Source organism: Pseudorca crassidens, chromosome 1 (genome assembly GCF_039906515.1).
Source record: "Pseudorca crassidens isolate mPseCra1 chromosome 1, mPseCra1.hap1, whole genome shotgun sequence".
NCBI classification, from domain to species: Eukaryota; Metazoa; Chordata; class Mammalia; order Artiodactyla; family Delphinidae; genus Pseudorca; species Pseudorca crassidens.
This window is the reverse complement of record NC_090296.1, coordinates 84,695,002-84,709,288: the sequence shown is the minus strand read 5'-3', so window position 1 is coordinate 84,709,288 and position 14,287 is coordinate 84,695,002. Positions and strand designations below refer to the sequence as shown.

The window sequence follows — 14,287 nt, the reverse complement described above, 5'->3', positions numbered from 1 at the left end:
TGAAGGGCCTGGGAAAGGGGAGGTGGGGCGGGGTGATAGCTGCTTGAGATGGGCTGAAGGGGAGCCAGCTGAGAAGCTGGCCTGGGGCCAAAGGCCTGCTTGCTCTGAAGGAACATGGGTGAGTTGGGATTGCAGGATGTTCCAGGGTCCTTCCCTTCCTGGGCATCCTCCCTCCTTGACTCTTGGCGGCGGCTCTGCCTAGGCCCTGTCCTCCGAGTCTGGAATCCGTGGGGCTGTGCCCTGACGCCTCCGTGTCCTCCCTCTGTCCCCCCAGGGTTCCGTGCGGTCTGAGAGGGACTATGAGAGCCTCGTCATGATGCGCATGCGCCAGGCAGCTGAGAGGCAGCAGCTGATCGCCCAGATGCAGCAGGAGGACCAGGCTGGGCAGCCCACGTAGCCTCCTGCCTTCAGCCCTCCCATCCCACAGCCCTTTTCTTAAACGTCACCAATAAACTTTTTTTTTTTTTTTTTAGAGTCTACCTCTATTGCATACATAGGTGTAGGGTGTGGGCCTGCCCAAGTGTGGCCTTGGTTTCTGGGTTCTGCCTCGGAGGGCTCCACCCAGGCCTGGCTCTCCCTCCCAGGGAGGCGCTCCACACGGTGAGAGTCAGTGGCCAGCAGAGCAGAGGAGCAGCCACTCATCACAGCCCTTTACTGGCTTGGACTAGCTACGCAGGACCCACACGCCCAGTCCTGGAGCCATGCTCCGCAGGGGCACCCAGCTCCCTGCCAGGGGCAGCCTGGCTCTTGCCAGCTCCTCAGCCTGCCACAGAACACGGCCTCCTCCAGGGCCCGTGCCAGGCCTGAAGCTGGAGGGGCAGCTGGGGGCACCAGGCCCAGAGGCCCTGCCCCCCCCACTGGCTGAGGCAGGTTTCAGAGAAGGCCGTTCATTGCCCAGTGGTGCTGGGCCGAGGAAAATGACGACTTGGGAAGAATGGGCAGGGCGGTGAGTGAGGCAGGGTCCTGGGGTCGGGGCCCATGGCAACCACTCCAGAGAAGGGGTGACTGCAGCTCATCAGCATGGGAGGGTCACTCCTTGTGCAGGCACCACACCAACGTCTGGCCCACCCCTGTCATGCTCAGCACATGGAAGCCTCTGCGCTCCAGCTTGTCAAGGACTATTCGAGGAGGGTCATTGACGTAGTACTCACAACTGCGAAGAGAAGGAGGGTGGCGTGAGGGGGTACACAGCACAGCCCGTACCAAGCTAGTATCTGCTGCAGACTAGGCCTGGTCAGGAGTACTCCTAACAGGGACTGACGTTTGCTGGGTGCCTTCTGGGTGCCGGGCTGAGTACACATTCCCTGCCCCTCATCTACTAAGCTCTTTGCATCATCTCATTTATTCCTCCCAACAACCTAAGGAAGGTACTGTTATTGTTCCCATTTTATAAGTGAGAAAAGAGAGGAGTAAAGCAGCTTTCCCGATGTCATCCAGAGAGTAGAACCGGCATGAGTCTGACAACAGCTCCATGTGCCCTAGGCCACTGCCCATTCAGCAGGAGCGGCCTGCTCTCCCTGGGACCCTCCCCCAGGCCTCTGCCCTCTTGCTGCCTGGCTGTCCTGTAGTCGTGGAGCAATAAGTTGGGCCCCCAAGAGCTCCTGGCTCTGAGTGCCACTCCCTAGGATGGAGAATGCCTGGTTTCCCTTCTTTCAGAGTTAATTAATTCTGAAGGGCCATCAAGTAGATAAAGGGCTGAAGCCCCAGGCTGGGCATCTGAGAGACAAAAGCCTTATGGCAAAGGGATGGCGTTGGCTTCTGCCCTCCAACCCTGACCAGGGGGCTACGGCCAGCTCGCCTCCTCTTTCCCTTCTTCTAACTGGGGTGCACTCTGGTGACCCTTCTCAGGAGTTTGAGCCTGTGTAGCCAGAGTTCTCCCTGCTTATGGCAGGAAGGGGTGAAGGGCAGAAAAGGAAGCATGAATCACTGTTTAGACTTGGGGCTGGTGTGAAGGATGCCAAGGGAAGTGGCTAAGTCCCCAGGCAGCAGCTGAACTGGAAGCAGGACCCAGGCTCCCTTCTCCCTGTTTCTAGGGCTGAGCTTTGTTACTTAGCCATCTCTTCAAGACAGAAGCCTTTCTCTGTGCTTGTCTTTGCCTTGATGGGATCCAGTTTAGAGATGAGAGGGCAGGGCAAGGAGCAGTCCACTTGCAGAGTCCTGTACTCAGGGAACCAGACTCTGTCCTGGGACTTTGTCCAGGGGCCCCCTTGTGAAGGGAGGGCCAGTGGGAAAGCTCTCAGAGAAAGCCTACAGAGGACAGATCCCCAGGATGCAGGCAGAGGGGTCCTGAGGCTAGGCAGTGGCATTGTCCTGTTGTGTAAAAGGAACAGAGACAGGTCTAGGGGCTGGCAAGGAGAAGATCCTTAGGAATGCTACTACTTACAAATTGTTTCCCAGGACACTTCTTTTTGAGGCCCCCAGATGCCGCATCAGTTCTGGATCGGAGTGCTCATCGCCCACCATGGTGGGGCCCACCTCCTGCAAGGTAAGTCACAGTGGCTGCTTGGCTGGCTGCCAGGTAGAGGTGAGCTGTCTCGCCTCTCCTTCCTCCCCCGCCTGCTGGCTCTGAGCCCGCTTCAGTTAAAGACTGGAGGGAGAGGAAAGGAATCTTGGGGGCTAAACACAAGCTGGGAAGGGGTGGAGTCCATCAGTGATCAGGCTGAGTCATGTGGGGCCTCCCTGCACCCTCTAGGCCGGGCTGGGCAATGCCCAACTACTGGGACCTTCACGCCAGGCACCACCACCTATATCTGTGTATCAGAATAACCTGGAGAACAGAGAAATGAGAACATGTCCACACAAAAACTTGCACACAAATGTTCACAGTAGCATTATTCATAATAACCAGAAAGTGGAAACAACCTAAATGTTTGTCAACTGATCAGTGGATAAATAAAATGTGGTATAGCCATTCAATGGAATTTTATTTGACAATAAAAAGGAACGAGTATTGATGTGTGCTACAATATGGATGAACCTTGAAAACATCACGTAAGTGAAAGAGGCCAAAGACCACATATTACAATGAAAAGTAGACGGGTGGTTACCTAGGGCTGAGGGGCCCGGGGGAAATGAGTGACTGCTAAGGACAGGGTATGAGTACAGGGTTTGTTTTTACGGTGATAGAAATGTTCTAAAATTGCCTATGGTGATGGATGCACAACTCTGAGCAAGCTAAAAAACAAAAACAAAAACCCCATCACCATTGAATTGTACACTTTGGTGAATTCTGTCGTGATATGTGTAATATATCAATGAAACTTATTTTTTTAAGTTGCTTGAGGAGCACTGAATTCCCAAGCCTCAGGCTTCCAGAGTGCTTCCGGAGGTCTGGGAAGGGGTCCAGGAGTCTACATTTTAACAACTGCACAGCTGACTGGTTCTTAAACCACTGCCCTGTGGCACTGCCGAGACCTCCCCTGCCCAGTGGTGAGCCCATCTGTTATTTCCTGCATCCCAAGGGAGCTGTGTACCCTCTGATGGATCACCCAATCACTGGGGAGTGGGAAGGGGCAGAGGAGCATCCTGCTACCCAGGTTGGGAACCCGGTCATATTATTCTGAAGCCAGATGGGGACTCATGGAGCAACCAGCACCTTCTTTTTGCAGAGGAAACTGCGCCCAGGGAAAGGGGCGTGGTTTCTGACTGTTGAATGGTGTTCTCCCATCTCTAACCCCATGGGCTGTCTCGGGTTCTTTCTTCTCTTCCTTTTCTAAGGTCTCAGGAGAGCTCTTCCTGGAAGTGCCTAAGGGTGTAGCTAGTGGGCCACTCGGCACAGGGGTCTTGGCGTCTTAGCACATCCTTTAACAAACCTCTCTCCCTCAGGTTAGGCCACTCCCACTCCCCACTCCCTGGCAGAGTGGCTCTGTGTGGGGCAGTGGGTGCTGCACATGTGAGACCAGGACTTCCTGGGTCCCTCCCGAAGGCTCCCGACCTCCCGCAGGCAGGTAGGACCGGAGCCACAGGCGCCCGGAGCTCGCTGGGTGGTGGGGACGCACTCACCTGGCCCCCTTCGCGGCGCTGGAGTCGCCGGGCTGCCAGAGCTCTCTGAGTCCCTGGATCCAGGCTAAGTCCAAGACCCAGCCTCCCTCCCGGCCGCCCAGGGGGGCGTGTTCCGGGCGGCTTCCGGGTCCGGCCACGCGCGGGCGTCGCCCGGGAGGGAGGCGCCGAGATGCGGTCTGCAGCGCCCCCTGACCCCTGACCCGGGCCGAACGCCAACTCCCAGGGATGGCCAGCGGGTACTCACCATGCGGATCTGGGTGCTGATGAGCAGGTAGGGCATGGTGAGCGCGTCCCGGTCAGGATCTCTCCCTAGACTTTGGGCCCGGCGCAGACGCCAGCCCCTCGAGCTCCGGGATTGCGACCGGCCACCTGGAGTCCAGTTACTCCTGCTCTGGCCTCCGGCTGCGCCAATCCAGCAGCTCCTGGCCCGTTACTGCCTCGGCCGGCCAATCAGAAGCTGGCGCCCGTGACACGCCCCGGAGCTCGAAGATTCGAGACCCGCCCCCAGCGCTAGGGCAGCGCCCTGAGACCCTTGGTTTCCGCCGACGCTTCCGCGGGTAGTCCGGAGGCGAAGCGGTATCTGTGTTGGGCGCGGGGGAGGGCGGGGTGTCGCTCCCCCAGCCCCGGACCGGAGACCGGGGTGGCCCGCCGGGCTCTGCCGGCTGCGGCGGGCCGTGGCGCCCTGCGCGCGTGTTGACTTTGCGCCCTGTTACTGCAACACCTTTGATAACTGGTTCCAAAGTCCTCCTGGTCCCCGCCCCCTCCCCTGGGAAGCAGAGCAGGGTGCAAACGGCTACCCCACTGAGGCCTCCCAAGCTCCTGCCCACCCCACCCGCGGAAGACCTCTAAAATGTTTAGCGGATCCCCACTTCCCGGCCCCAAGACACGTTCTCCAGAGATTACTTCAGCGCGCGGGAGACAGGCAGGGGACCCCTCGGGTGCACTGCGCTTTCCCGCCTTCCCGACCGTAATTCCTAGTACAGCGGCGGAACCGTGCATTTCTGTGGCCTTGTAGGTAAATCTGTAAAGGAACTGAGCGCTTGGCTGAGTGCCAGGCCTGGAGAGACTTAAACCAACGGAATCTGGCCGTCGGTTCAGAGAGTTTCCGGCGAAGCTGGAGAGACTCAGCGCACGTGTAAGAGCTCATAAGGCAACACCTGGGGGCCAAAGAAACTTCTGCGCACCAGCCACCAAAGAGAGTGCAGCGAGTTCACCTCCACGCGTCTACGCCTTCATCTGAATGTATCAAAGTCTGACAACTGAACATTCTTTATCTGCCTTGCTGTGATTGGTTCTTTAAAAAGAAAGCAAGACAGTGGGATGAATTGGGAGACTGGGATTGACATACATACATTAATATGTATAAAATAGATAACTAACAAGAACCTGCTATTTAGCACAGGGAACTTCAATGTACAGTAGAAACTAACACAACATTGTAAAACAACTATACCCCAATAAAAAAATAAAATACTTGGAGCTTGTAACCTTCCCTCCCAGGCTCTTGAAAAATCTTCACTTCACTGAAGGGTACGCTCTGTGCCTCCAGCACTTTGACCCATGTGGAGAAAGGTATAAGGGAAATAGGAAGTTGTAATCCTAAAGGATCCTTACTGGTCTAATTTATTTTTCTGTACTCTCTATACCTATCCTCAACCTCCAGGACTAACAGTTTAGCTAGAGAGATAAGACATGTTCAAGATTAACAAACGATTTGTTAAACTGACAAACGATTAATGCCGAGGACATATAAAGAACTCTTACAAATTAGGGAGAAAAAGATAAATCAATAGAAGAAACATGGGCAAATGACTCAAATAGGCACTTTTCAAAAGAGAGAGTGGAGATGGCCAATAAACTTATAACATGATGTTCAATATCATTAGAGATCCCAGAAATGCATATTAAACCAGTGAGATACTGCTTTACAGGTTTGCAAAAAATAAAAATGTGTAAGCATCATGTATTGGTGAAGATGTCTAACAATTGAAATATTACTGTTGGGATTGCAAATTGTTATGACTGATACAATCACCTTGGAAAACAATTCGGCATCGTCTAGTAAAGCTTAAGACATGCATCACTGTGACCCACCAAACCTCTCCTAGATAAACCTAGGAGAACTCACTGACCGCATCAGGATACACATACAAGAATATTAAAAAAAAGAATATTCATAATAGCACTGTTTGTAACTAGCAAAAAACTGGAAACAGACTTTATGGCCAACAAAAGTGGAGTTTGTGGTTGATTCATACAATGGAAACTATAGCAACGAAAATGCTGAATGAAAAAGCAAATCTTGGAAAAATACAGAATAATTCTATTTACCTAAAGCTCACAAACATGCAAAATTAAACAGTATATGGTTCGGAGATAAAGACATGCGTGGTCAGATTAAAAAGAAAAGGAAATGATAAATGTAATATTCAGGGGAGTGGTTACCTCTGAGAAAAGGGAAAGGGATGGAGTGGAGACAGACATGCAGGGTTTTGGGGTTTTTTTGATTGGAGTATCATTGCTTTACAATGTTGTGTTAGTTTCTGCTGCACAGTGAAGTGAATCAGCCATACGCATACACACATCCCCTCCCTCTTGGACCTCCCTCCCCCCACATCCCACCCAAGTAGACCATCACAGAGCACCGAGCTGAGCTGCCTCTGCTATACAGCAGGTTCCCACTAGCTATCTATTTTACACATGGTAGTGTATTTATGTCAAACCTAATCTTCCAATTCATCCCACCCTCCCCTTCCCCACCCGCCGTGTCCACACGTCCGTTCTCTACGTCTGCCTTTCTATTCCTGCTCTGTAAATAGGTGCGTCTGTACCATTTTCCTAGATTCCACATATATGCGTTAATATATATTTGTTTTTCTCTTTCTGACTTACTTCACTCTGTATGACAGACTCTAGGTCCACCCACATCTCTACAAATGACTCAATTTCATTTCTTTCTATGCCTGAGTAGTATTCCATTATATATATGTACCACATCTTCTTTATCCATTCATCTGTCAATGGACACTTACGTTGCTTCCATGTCCTGGCTATTGTAAATAGAGCTCCAATGAACATTGGGGTGCATGTATCTTTTTGAATTATGGTTTTCTCAGGGTATATGCCCAGTAGTGGGATTGCTGGGTCATATGGTAGTTCTATTTTTAGTTTTTTAAGGAACCTCCATACTGTTCTCCACAGTGGCTGTAACAATTTATATTCCTACCAACAGTGTAAGAGGGTTCCCTTTTCTCCACACCCTCTCCAGCATTTATTGTTTGTAGGGTTTTTTTTTCATAAATGAGTTTTTTTATTCAAACAATATAATTGCTTAAACAGAAAACTCAAGATAAACTCAATGTACAAGAATACAGGTACAAAAATTACAGAATTATTTATAATAGCAAAAAGACATTTAGAAACAACTTATATAATACTCAAAAGGTATTTGCTAACTACAATCATAATAAACTCACTCATTAGACAATTATACATTATTGAAAATTAAATATGGATGCTTTTCGTAATCTTGAGCAAAAAAATAAATAAGTTGCTGAAGAATCCAGATAGTATGCTCCCGTGTATATAAAATGGAAAAATATGAAAATTGACATGTTTTTTGTTGATATGTACATGTGTAATAAACTTATGAATGGTAACATAAAAAACAAAATTCAGGGCAGTGGTTACATCTCGGAGGGGGTATAGAGAGTAAGGATGGTGAGATCATGGAAGGTTACCCAGGGACCTTAAATAGTACTGGTACTGTTTTGTTTGTTTGTTTGTTTTGTGGTACGCGGGCCTCTCACTGTTGTGGCCTCTCCCACTGCAGAGCACAGACTCCAGACGCGCAGGCTCAGCAGCCATGGCTCACGGGCCCAGCCGCTCCGCGGCATGTGGGATCTTCCCAGACCGGGACACGAACCCCTGTTCCCTGCATCGGCAGGCGGACTCTCAACCACTGCGCCACCAGGGAAGCCCAACACAGGTTTTTATTATATTTTTATGGCACCATTTTATGTTTGGAATAGTTCATAAGAGAGCCTTCCCTACAATTCCGGCCTTTTTGGTGAGATTTACAAGGGCTGCAAATATTCTCACGCTCTGGGTGTCTTCTTAGTTGATCTTATCCACATCTCTTCCCCAAATCTCTTTGGCAAGTGTCCTCAAATCTTGTGCATCTCAAGTCTCTGATCATTTGAGCAGAATAGACATTAGGTACAGTCTGTGATTTGGTGTCAATTAATACAATGGACCATGCCTCCTTTCTTTCTCATGCCATCCCGTGATTCCAGGACCCTTGTATTCTGGTAAGGGAGAAACAAAATATAAATTTGTTTTGGATTCAGAGCTTAAACATTATTTTGTAGGACAGCACTCCAAACTCTAAAAGTCATTTCCCTGCTGTTTCCTAAATTGGGTCTTCAGTTGTCCAGTTTATCATTCATTTTATAAGAGCAGCTGCTTCTGTGTTATAGGCCAGTGAATTCCATAGGCAACGGTCCATGTTTCACTTTTTTAGGAAGAGATTTAGCCATTGTTTTGGAGTGCATTATTGGGCATTAAAGTAATTTGTAAATTTGCGGACAGGCAGGGATATCATATGCAAATTCAGAATAAAGTTCATGCCTGTGTAGGTGTCGCAGCCTCACAATGATGGAAGGAAGCCACAAATAGTCATCCTTCTCCACATAGCTGGCTGGTTTGCAGTACCAGGGAAGATACACAGTATTGGGCTCTGCTGTTGGCAGTTTGGGCCCTCAGGAGTTGTATTAACCAGATCATGTTGGTTGGGGGAAGTCCATGTGATTCAGCCCATGAATGACCTTCATCTTATGCATTAGATTCTCTTTGTTCATGAACCCATTGCACAAGCAGCAGATGGTTAGGGATATTCTCAACATCTGTAGAATGGGCCATTCTGTCCATTTGATTATTGAGATTCCTCTGCTCTGAATAACCTTTGGTGAGACTTTGCATGGGATAGATTTCATCTTCCACCCCTGTGCCCATTCTGAGAGGTCTATTTGCATAGCTCTTCTGCAGAAATCCTTGTCATCAATCATCTAATCTTATTCTTTTGAAATTCCTGAGCATCAGGCAATGCCCATGAATCTTGTTTGTAGATTTTTTGATGATGGCCATTTGGACTGGTATGAGGTGATACCTCACTATAGTTTTGATTTGTATTTCTCTAATAATTAGTGTTGTTGAGCATATTTTCATGTGCCTCTTGGCCATCTGTATATCTTCTTTGCTGAACTGTCTATTGAGGTCTTCTGCCCATTTTTTGATTAGGTTGTTCGTTTTTTTGATATTAAGCTGCATGAGCTGTTTATATATTTTGGAGATTAATCCTTTCTCTTGCTTCATTTGCAAATATTTTCTCCCATTCTGTGGGTTGTCTATTCGTCTTGTTTATGGTTTCCTTTGCTGTGCAAAAGCCTTTAAGTTTCATTAGGTCCCATTTGTTTATTTATTTTTTGTATTTTCATTACTCTAGGAGGTGGGTCATAAAAGATTTTGCTGTGATTTTTGTCAAAGAGTGTTTTTCCTGTGTTTTCCTCTAAGAGTTTTATGGTGTCTGGTCTCACATTTGGTCTTTTTAAAAATTTTTATTTATTTATTTATTTTTAGCTGCATTGGGTCTTTGTTGCTGCATGCGGGCTTTCTCTAGTTGCAGCGAGTAAGGGCTACTCTTCATTGCGGTGCACGGGCTTCTCACTGCAGTGGTTTCTCTTGCTATGGAGCACGGGCTCTAGGCGTGCAGGCTTCAGTAGTTGTGGCTCGGCGGCTCCAGAGTGCAGGCTCAACAGTTGTGGCGCATGCGCCCAGTTGCTCTGCGGCATGTGGGATCTTTCCGGACCAGGGATTGAACTTGTGTCCCCTGCATTGGCAGGTGGATTCTCAACGACTGCGCCACCAGGGAAGTCCCTACATTTAGGTCTTTAATCCATTTTTTTTCCCCCCCTGTACGCGGGCCTCTCACTGTTGTGGCCTCTCCCGCTGCGGAGCACAGGCTCTGGACGTGTAGGCTCAGCGGCCATGGCTCATGGGCCCAGCTGCTCCGCGGCATGTGGGATCCTCCCAGACCGGGGCACGAACCTGTGTCCCCTGCATCGGCAGGCGGACTCTCAACCACTGCGCCACCAGGGAAGCCCCTTTAATCCATTTTGAGTTTATTTTTGTGTATGGTGTTAGGTAGTGTTCTAATTTCATTATTTTACATGTAGTTGCCCAGTTTTCCCAGCACCATTTATTGAAGAGACTGTCTTGTCTTCATTGTATATTCTTGCCTCCTTTGTCATAGATTAGGTGACCATAGGTACGTGCGTTTATCTCTGGGCTTTCTCTCCTGTACCGTTGATTTATATTTCTGTTTTTGTGCCAGTACCATATTGTCTTGATTACTGTAGCTTTGTAGTATAGTCTGAAGTCAGGGAGCCTGATTCATCCAGCTTCGTTTTTCTTTCGCTAGATTGCTTTGGCTATTCGGGGTCTTTTGTGTTTCCATACAAATTGTATAATTTTTTGTTCTAATTCTGTGAAAAATGCCATTGGTAATTTGATAGGGATTGCATTGAACTTGTAGATTGCTTTGGGTAGTATAGTCATTTTCATAATATTGGTCCTTCCAATCCAGGAACATGGTATCTCTCCATCTGTTTCTGTCATCTTTGATTTCTTTCATCAGTGTTTTATAGTTTTCTGAGTACAGGTCTTTTGCCTCCTTAGGTAGATTTATTCCTAGGTATTTCATTCTTTTTGTTGTGCTGGTAAATGGGATTGTTTCCTTAATTTCTCTTTCTGATCTTTGGTTGTTAATGTATAGGAATGCAAGAGATTTCTGTGCATTAATTTTGTATCCTGCAACCTTACCCAATTCATTGATTAGTTCTAGTAGTTTTCTGGCAGTATCTTTAGGATTTTCTATGTATGGTATCATGTCATCTGCAAACAGTGAGTTTTACTTTTTCTATCCCAATATGTATTCCTTTTATTTCTTTTTCTTCTCTGATTGCCATGGCTAGGACTTCCAATACTATGTTGAATAATAGTGGCGAGAGTGGACATTCTTGTCTTGTTCCTGATCTTAGAGGAAATGCCTTCAGTTTTTCACCATTGAGAATGATGTTTGCTGTGGGTTTGTTGTATGTGGCCTTTATTATGTTGAGGTAGGTTCCCTCTATGCCCACTTTCTGGAGGGTTTTTATTGTAAATTGGTGTTGAATTTTGTCAAAAGCTTTTTCTGCATCTATTGAGATGATCATATGGTTTTTATTCTTTTTAAAATTATTTATTTATTTATTTATGGCTGCATTGGGTTATCGTTGCTGCAGGTGGGCTTTCTCTAGTTGTGGCGAGCGTGGGCTCCTCTTCGTTGTGGTGCGTGGGCTTCTCTCACTGAGGTGGCTTCTCTTGTTGTGGAGCACAGGCTCTAGGTGCGCAGGCCTCAGTAGTTGTGGCGCACAGTCTCAGAAGTTGCAGAGTCGCTGGCTCTAGAGCACAGGTGTCACTGGCTCTAGAGCACAGGCTCAGTAGTTGTAGCGCACAGGCTTAGTTGCTCCACAGCAACTAATGTGGGGTCTTCCCAGACCAGGGCTCGAACCCGTGTCCCCTGCATTGGCAGGTGGACTCCAAACCACTGCGCCACCAGGGAAGCCCCTGGTTTTTATTCTTTAATTTGTGAATATGGTAAACAGACCAATCACAGGTAATGAAATTGAAACTATAATTAAACATCTTCCAGCAAACAAAAGTCCAGGACCAGATGGCTTCACAGGCGAATTCTATCGAAATTTAGAGAAGAGTTAACACCTATCCTTCTCAAACTCTTCCAAAAAATTGCAGAGGGAGGAACACTCCCAAACTCGTTCTGCAAGGCCACCATCACCCTGATACCAAAACCAGACAAAGGTATCACAAAAAAAGAAAATTACAGAGGAATATCACTGATGAACATAGACACAAAAATCCTCAACAAAATAGTAGCAAACAGAATCCAACAACACATTAAAAAGATCATACACCATGATCAAGTGGGATTTATCCCAGGGATGCAAGGATTCTTCAATATACACAAAACAACAAACGCAGAGTTCTTAAAAGACAAAAATGATGTTCTCTTTCTTACACTAGGACGGGCGTGCAAAGGGTTATAAATGTACTCAATTTTTATACATGTATTATAAGTATTATTTTGTAGCCATTAAATATTTTATAAGAACAATTTTTTTTAACATCTTTATTGGAGTATAATTGCTTTACAATGGTATGTTAGTTTCAGCTTCACAACAAAATGAATCAGTTATATATATACACATATTCCCATATCTCTTCCCGCTTGCGTCTCCCTCCCTCCCACTCTCCCTATCCCACCCCTCCAGGCGGTCACAAAGCACCGAGCTGATCTCCCTGTGCTATGCGGCTGCTTCCCACTAGCTATCTACCTTACGTTTGGTAGTGTATATATGTCCATGCCTCTTTATCGCTTTGTCACCGTTTACCCTTCCCCCTCCCCATAGCCTCAAGTCCGTTCTCTAGTAAGTCTGTGTCTTTATTCCTGTTTCACCCCTAGGTTTTTCATGACATTTTTTTTTTTTTAAATTCCATATATATGTGTTAGCATACGGTATTTGTCTCTCTCTTTCTGACTTACTTCACTCTGTATGACAGACTCTAGGTCTATCCACCTCATTACAAATAGCTCAATTTCATCTCTTTTTATGGCTCAGTAATATTCCATTGTATATATGTGCCACATCTTCTTTATCCATTCATCCGATGATGGACACTTAGGTTGTTTCCATCTCTGGGCTATTGTAAATAGAGCTGCAATGAACATTTTGGTACATGACTCTTTTTGAATTATGGTTTTCTCAGGGTATATGCCCAGTAGTGGGATTGCTGGGTCATATGGTAGTTCTATTTGTAGCTTTTTAAGGAACCTCCATACTGTTCTCCATAGTGGCTGTATCAATTTACATTCCCACCAACAGTGTAAGAGGGTTCCCTTTTCTCCACACCCTCTCCAGCATTTATTGTTTCTAGATTTTTTGATGATGGCCATTCTGACTGGTGTGAGATGATATCTCATTGTAGTTTTGATTTGCATATCTCTAATGATTAGTGATGTTGAGCATTCTTTCATGTGTTTGTTGGCACTCTGTATATCTTCTTTGGAGAAATGTCTATTTAGGTCTTCTGCCCATTTTTGGATTGGGTTGTTTGTTTTTCTGTTATTAAGCTGCATGAGCTGCTTATAAATTTTGGAGATTAATCCTTTGTCAGTTGCTTCATTTGCAAATATTTTCTCCCATTCTGAGGGTTGTCTTTTGGTCTTCTTTATGGTTTCCTTTGCTGCACAAAAGCTTTTAAGTTTCATTAGGTCCCATTTGTTTACTTTTGTTTTTATTTCCATTTCTCTAGGAGGTGGGTCAAAAAGGACCTTGCTGTGATTTATGTCATAGAGTGTTCTGCCTATGTTTTCCTCTAAGAGTTTGATAGTTTCAAGAACAATTTTTTTTTTTTTAAGTGTCAAGCGTATTAGAGGTTAGACACAAGAGGTAAGGCCACCATCCCAAGGCATATGTCGCCTCTCTTGAAAGAACTAGGTACATAAGGCTCTCGTGTTTTGGGCAGAGAGCAGGACAGGGGTTTGGGGTCTGCTCTACTCTCTTCTCTCAGGCTGGCCGTTGAGGGGTGGGGATGAGACAGGAGGGCAGTGCCTATCTCAGACTGCCAGGGATTTATTACATTTGAAAACTGGTCTGCAGATGCAGCATAAGATAGAGCGCTCCATCCAGAATCACCCAGCCCACGGCTGATTCCCCTGGCAGACGCATGCACACTGGATAACATCTCTAATATCCAGGAGGAAATGAATTCCCCTACTTGGTTTTCCCATCTGGCCTCGCCCCTTGCGACAATGAGTTTATCTGGCAGATCTCCCTTCCCTGTAAAAAGAGGAGAAATTGTTCTTCTACAACTCAGCTTTCATTATGAAAATGAAACTGTGTCCACAGTGTTAATGGAGGTTTGTGACTAGCAGAAATTCTTCAGCCCGTTTTACAGAACAACAGATAAGGAACAGCTTGTTAAAAACCCCTCTGCTTGTAAACTACCTTCACAGATTAAGCTACCTTTAATTTGTTTTTTTACCCTGTTTAATTTCATACCCTCCAGGCATCGCATAGCCTGGGTAATATATCACAAGACTCCTTAACCACCCCTACAGATAACACTTCTGAAGTATGGGTCGCTATAGTAACAGGGGCTTAATTTG

At 46.8% G+C, this 14,287-nt stretch overlaps 3 protein-coding genes across 5 annotated transcripts in view; 2 read left to right on the top strand and 1 right to left on the bottom strand.

The window, feature by feature from the left end:
- DNAJC17 (DnaJ heat shock protein family (Hsp40) member C17) overlaps positions 1 to 470 on the top strand; it is a 38,758-nt gene extending 38,288 nt beyond the window's left edge. For both annotated transcript variants that reach the window (XM_067743394.1, XM_067743404.1), the window contains exon 11: positions 275 to 470. In XM_067743394.1, the coding sequence (XP_067599495.1) occupies positions 275 to 397 (123 nt within the window). In that variant the 3' untranslated portion in view covers positions 398 to 470. The remainder of the gene's footprint in view (positions 1 to 274) is intronic.
- Positions 471 to 491: 21 nt separating this feature from the next.
- GCHFR (GTP cyclohydrolase I feedback regulator) lies at positions 492 to 4,414 on the bottom strand. Its single transcript, XM_067743434.1, has 3 exons — positions 4,247 to 4,414; positions 2,384 to 2,478; positions 492 to 1,153 (listed from the first exon to the last, which is right to left on the bottom strand). The coding sequence occupies exons 1-3, from the start codon at positions 4,280 to 4,282 to the stop codon at positions 1,030 to 1,032; spliced, it is 255 nt and encodes an 84-aa protein (XP_067599535.1). The 5' UTR covers positions 4,283 to 4,414; the 3' UTR covers positions 492 to 1,029.
- RMDN3 (regulator of microtubule dynamics 3) overlaps positions 4,051 to 14,287 on the top strand; it is a 40,451-nt gene continuing 30,214 nt past the window's right edge. The window contains exon 1 of one of the 2 annotated variants that reach the window (XM_067743306.1): positions 4,051 to 4,273. The gene's annotated coding sequence lies outside the window, so the exon portion shown is untranslated. Of the gene's footprint in view, positions 4,274 to 7,861; positions 7,991 to 14,287 lie in introns of those variants that run through there. The other variant, XM_067743300.1, reaches the window with a different exon arrangement.